Here is a 2,566-nt window from a genome sequence, read left to right as displayed (position 1 = left end):
CAATATACAAAAGACATTATGGATTTTTCACACTTGCTATCTGGTCACCCTAACTGCCAACAGAACCACTCAGGACAGCAACTCCTACATTCAACAGGGAAAGAAAATAACCCCCAAGAAAATTAGTCTTCACTGTGTCAGCAACATGGCTCTGCCTGTCCCTTCATCTTTATACAGTCATAGCTAGGAACCCCAGTCACAGATCTGGTCTGCAGGGCACTGTACAAACAAGCAAAAAGACTGCACCCCTGACCACAAACATCTTGGTACTTTTTTCCACCACTTACGTGTGGAATACCCCTACACACACACACACACACACGCCTAAACCACTCTTCAAATCCCACTCAAGACCCACTCCTGGTGAAACTCCTACAAGAAATCTGCCTGCAAATGGTGACTCTGGCTGAAGAGGGAAATGGTATATTTGAACATTAAGTACCAAATTTTCTGCTGGTGTAAATGGTTGAAACCCCATTAAAATCAATGGAGTTGTGCGAGTTGATACCAGCAGAAAAACTGGCTTTAAACATTGTATATCTAGAATCATAGAATATCAGGGTTGGAAGGGACCTCAGGAGATCATCTAGTCCAACCCCCTGCTCAAAGCAGGACCAATCTCCAGAAAGATTTTTACCCCAGATCCCTAACTGGCCCCTTCAAGGATTGAACTCACAACCCTGGGTTTAGCAAGCCAATGCTCAAAGCACTGAACTATCCCTCCCCTTAGTGTTTCCTTTTCCACAACCCAGTGAGAGTGTCTACAATGTAACTGGCAGAGATTCCCAGCTCTGTCTAGACAGACTTGTGCTACTGGGGCTTGAGCCAGTGTGCTAAAAATAGCAGCATGGATGTTATGACTCCAATGGAGACTCAGGCCAGCCACCGAGCTCAGACCAAACACTGCTATTTTTAGTGTGCAAACTCGAGCCCCACTACCACTCCCAGCTGCCGTGTAGACATATCTTCACTCTAAAAGGGTATTTGGCACAGTCACTCCATATATTTCTATGTATAGTACCTCACACAATGGGGACACCATCCACACAGAGGCCTATGGGAACCACTGTGGTAAAACAAGAAAGAAAAAAAAACTTTTGTGATACAATCTAGGCTGGTCTAAAGACAGCTGAAGAATTTTCTTCTTGCCAGATAATGCTCTGATAAAAGTAAAGTCTGGTGAGTTTCAGCCATAACTCTACCTTACTTTAAATTAACATATGCAGCCAACAAAACCTCATCACATGTTAACTAAATGAGTCATTTCCGGTCCCCAAATGCACCTCTGCTTCCACCCTAGCGCAAGTCACATTTCTCACAGATGCAGGTCCAAGCAAAACCTGTAAAATGTTGCTGCTCCACGTCATTATTTTGGCTTTGGTTTTGTCTTGTACGTTTCTTTTTTACCCTTTTGTACACAGTTGTGCATTACTGAATAACAAATCACCATGCTCCAGATTCATGTTAATTTCATGTTTTCTTTTCTTGTTCTCTTCCTAGATGGATGTGCACAAATATATCTGAGACAAGCTCAGTTGTCCATTACCAGGGCACAAGATAAAACTGCACGTATAGACTGCGAGGCTTCTGGCATTCAGAACTTCAGGAGTGCTATTATACACTGGTATCGACACAGACCTGGTGAAGCTCCAGAGCGGATTCTGTACATCTCACCTAAAAAAGTTGAATTTGACAAAGGCTCCGATGATAAGTTTGATTGTGAAAATAACCCTGACCAGCCCGTCTCTACCCTAGTAGTAAATGGAATAACTACTGACGACAGAGCTATCTATTATTGTGCTTATTGGGACAGCACAGTGTTAGAAAGCCATAGACAGCCTGTACAAAAACCTCACTATGTATTCTGAGCCACAGACTTTCAAAAGAGTACAAAAATTACAGCTGCCGCCTGTCTTCAGCTCTGAGATTAAGGAGTAGATGCTCCTTCCTGTTTTCTCTTAGCTAGACATAAGACCAACACATACAACTGAGGTTTTTAAGTATGGCAGGTATAGATTTAAAAGTGTGTAGTAAAAGCAAACTTTTATAGGTACAATGCAGCATGTGACTGACCACGTCCTGTAGAAATTTATAGTACAAGTCAGATATCTAGTTCCTCCTTCATTTCTGGTTAATAATCTTTGGAAATTCATGTCTATCAAATCTATCCTTGAATGTAGTTTTATATGCTTGCTACCATATATTGGGCCTCTTACCAATATTGGTTTCAACACGATTACTGCCAGGGACAACCTTTGGAGGATGTTAGTTTGCTGGAGTCCCCTGATTAGAAGAGAGAGCAAATTTTCCAGGGCTATGGCGGAAGATCAGTTTATCAACGAGAAGACATTTTGCCCATGGCTTTAATTTCCAGTATAGATACATGACTTCTTAAACATTACCCGTACATGCATTTCACAGTGACTAAACTGACCAGTGCATTACTGGCAGCTAGTAGAGCCCCCACATGCCACCCTTTGGTCCACTATTATGTAGACATCACATCCAGGGGATTCCTGTAACCCCCTGTGCCCTCTGCCAGTTGGCACCAAGAGGTTCCTGGGTC

At 42.7% G+C, this 2,566-nt stretch overlaps 1 gene segment (V, D, J or C); it reads left to right on the top strand.

The window, feature by feature from the left end:
• Nucleotides 1-1,500: 1,500 nt before the first annotated feature.
• Nucleotides 1,501-1,841, top strand: LOC112106147 (the record flags this gene model as incomplete). The annotated part of the segment is given in 1 exon segment: nt 1,501-1,841. A coding segment is annotated over 1 exon segment (341 nt), but the record flags the coding sequence as incomplete, so codon positions are not given.
• Nucleotides 1,842-2,566: the final 725 nt, after the last annotated feature.

This window comes from Terrapene carolina, unplaced genomic scaffold (assembly GCF_002925995.2).
Source record: "Terrapene carolina triunguis isolate 2854851 unplaced genomic scaffold, T_m_triunguis-2.0 Scaffold21168, whole genome shotgun sequence".
Taxonomy (NCBI): Eukaryota; Metazoa; Chordata; order Testudines; family Emydidae; genus Terrapene; species Terrapene triunguis.
This window is presented reverse-complemented; position numbering and strand designations above follow the sequence as displayed.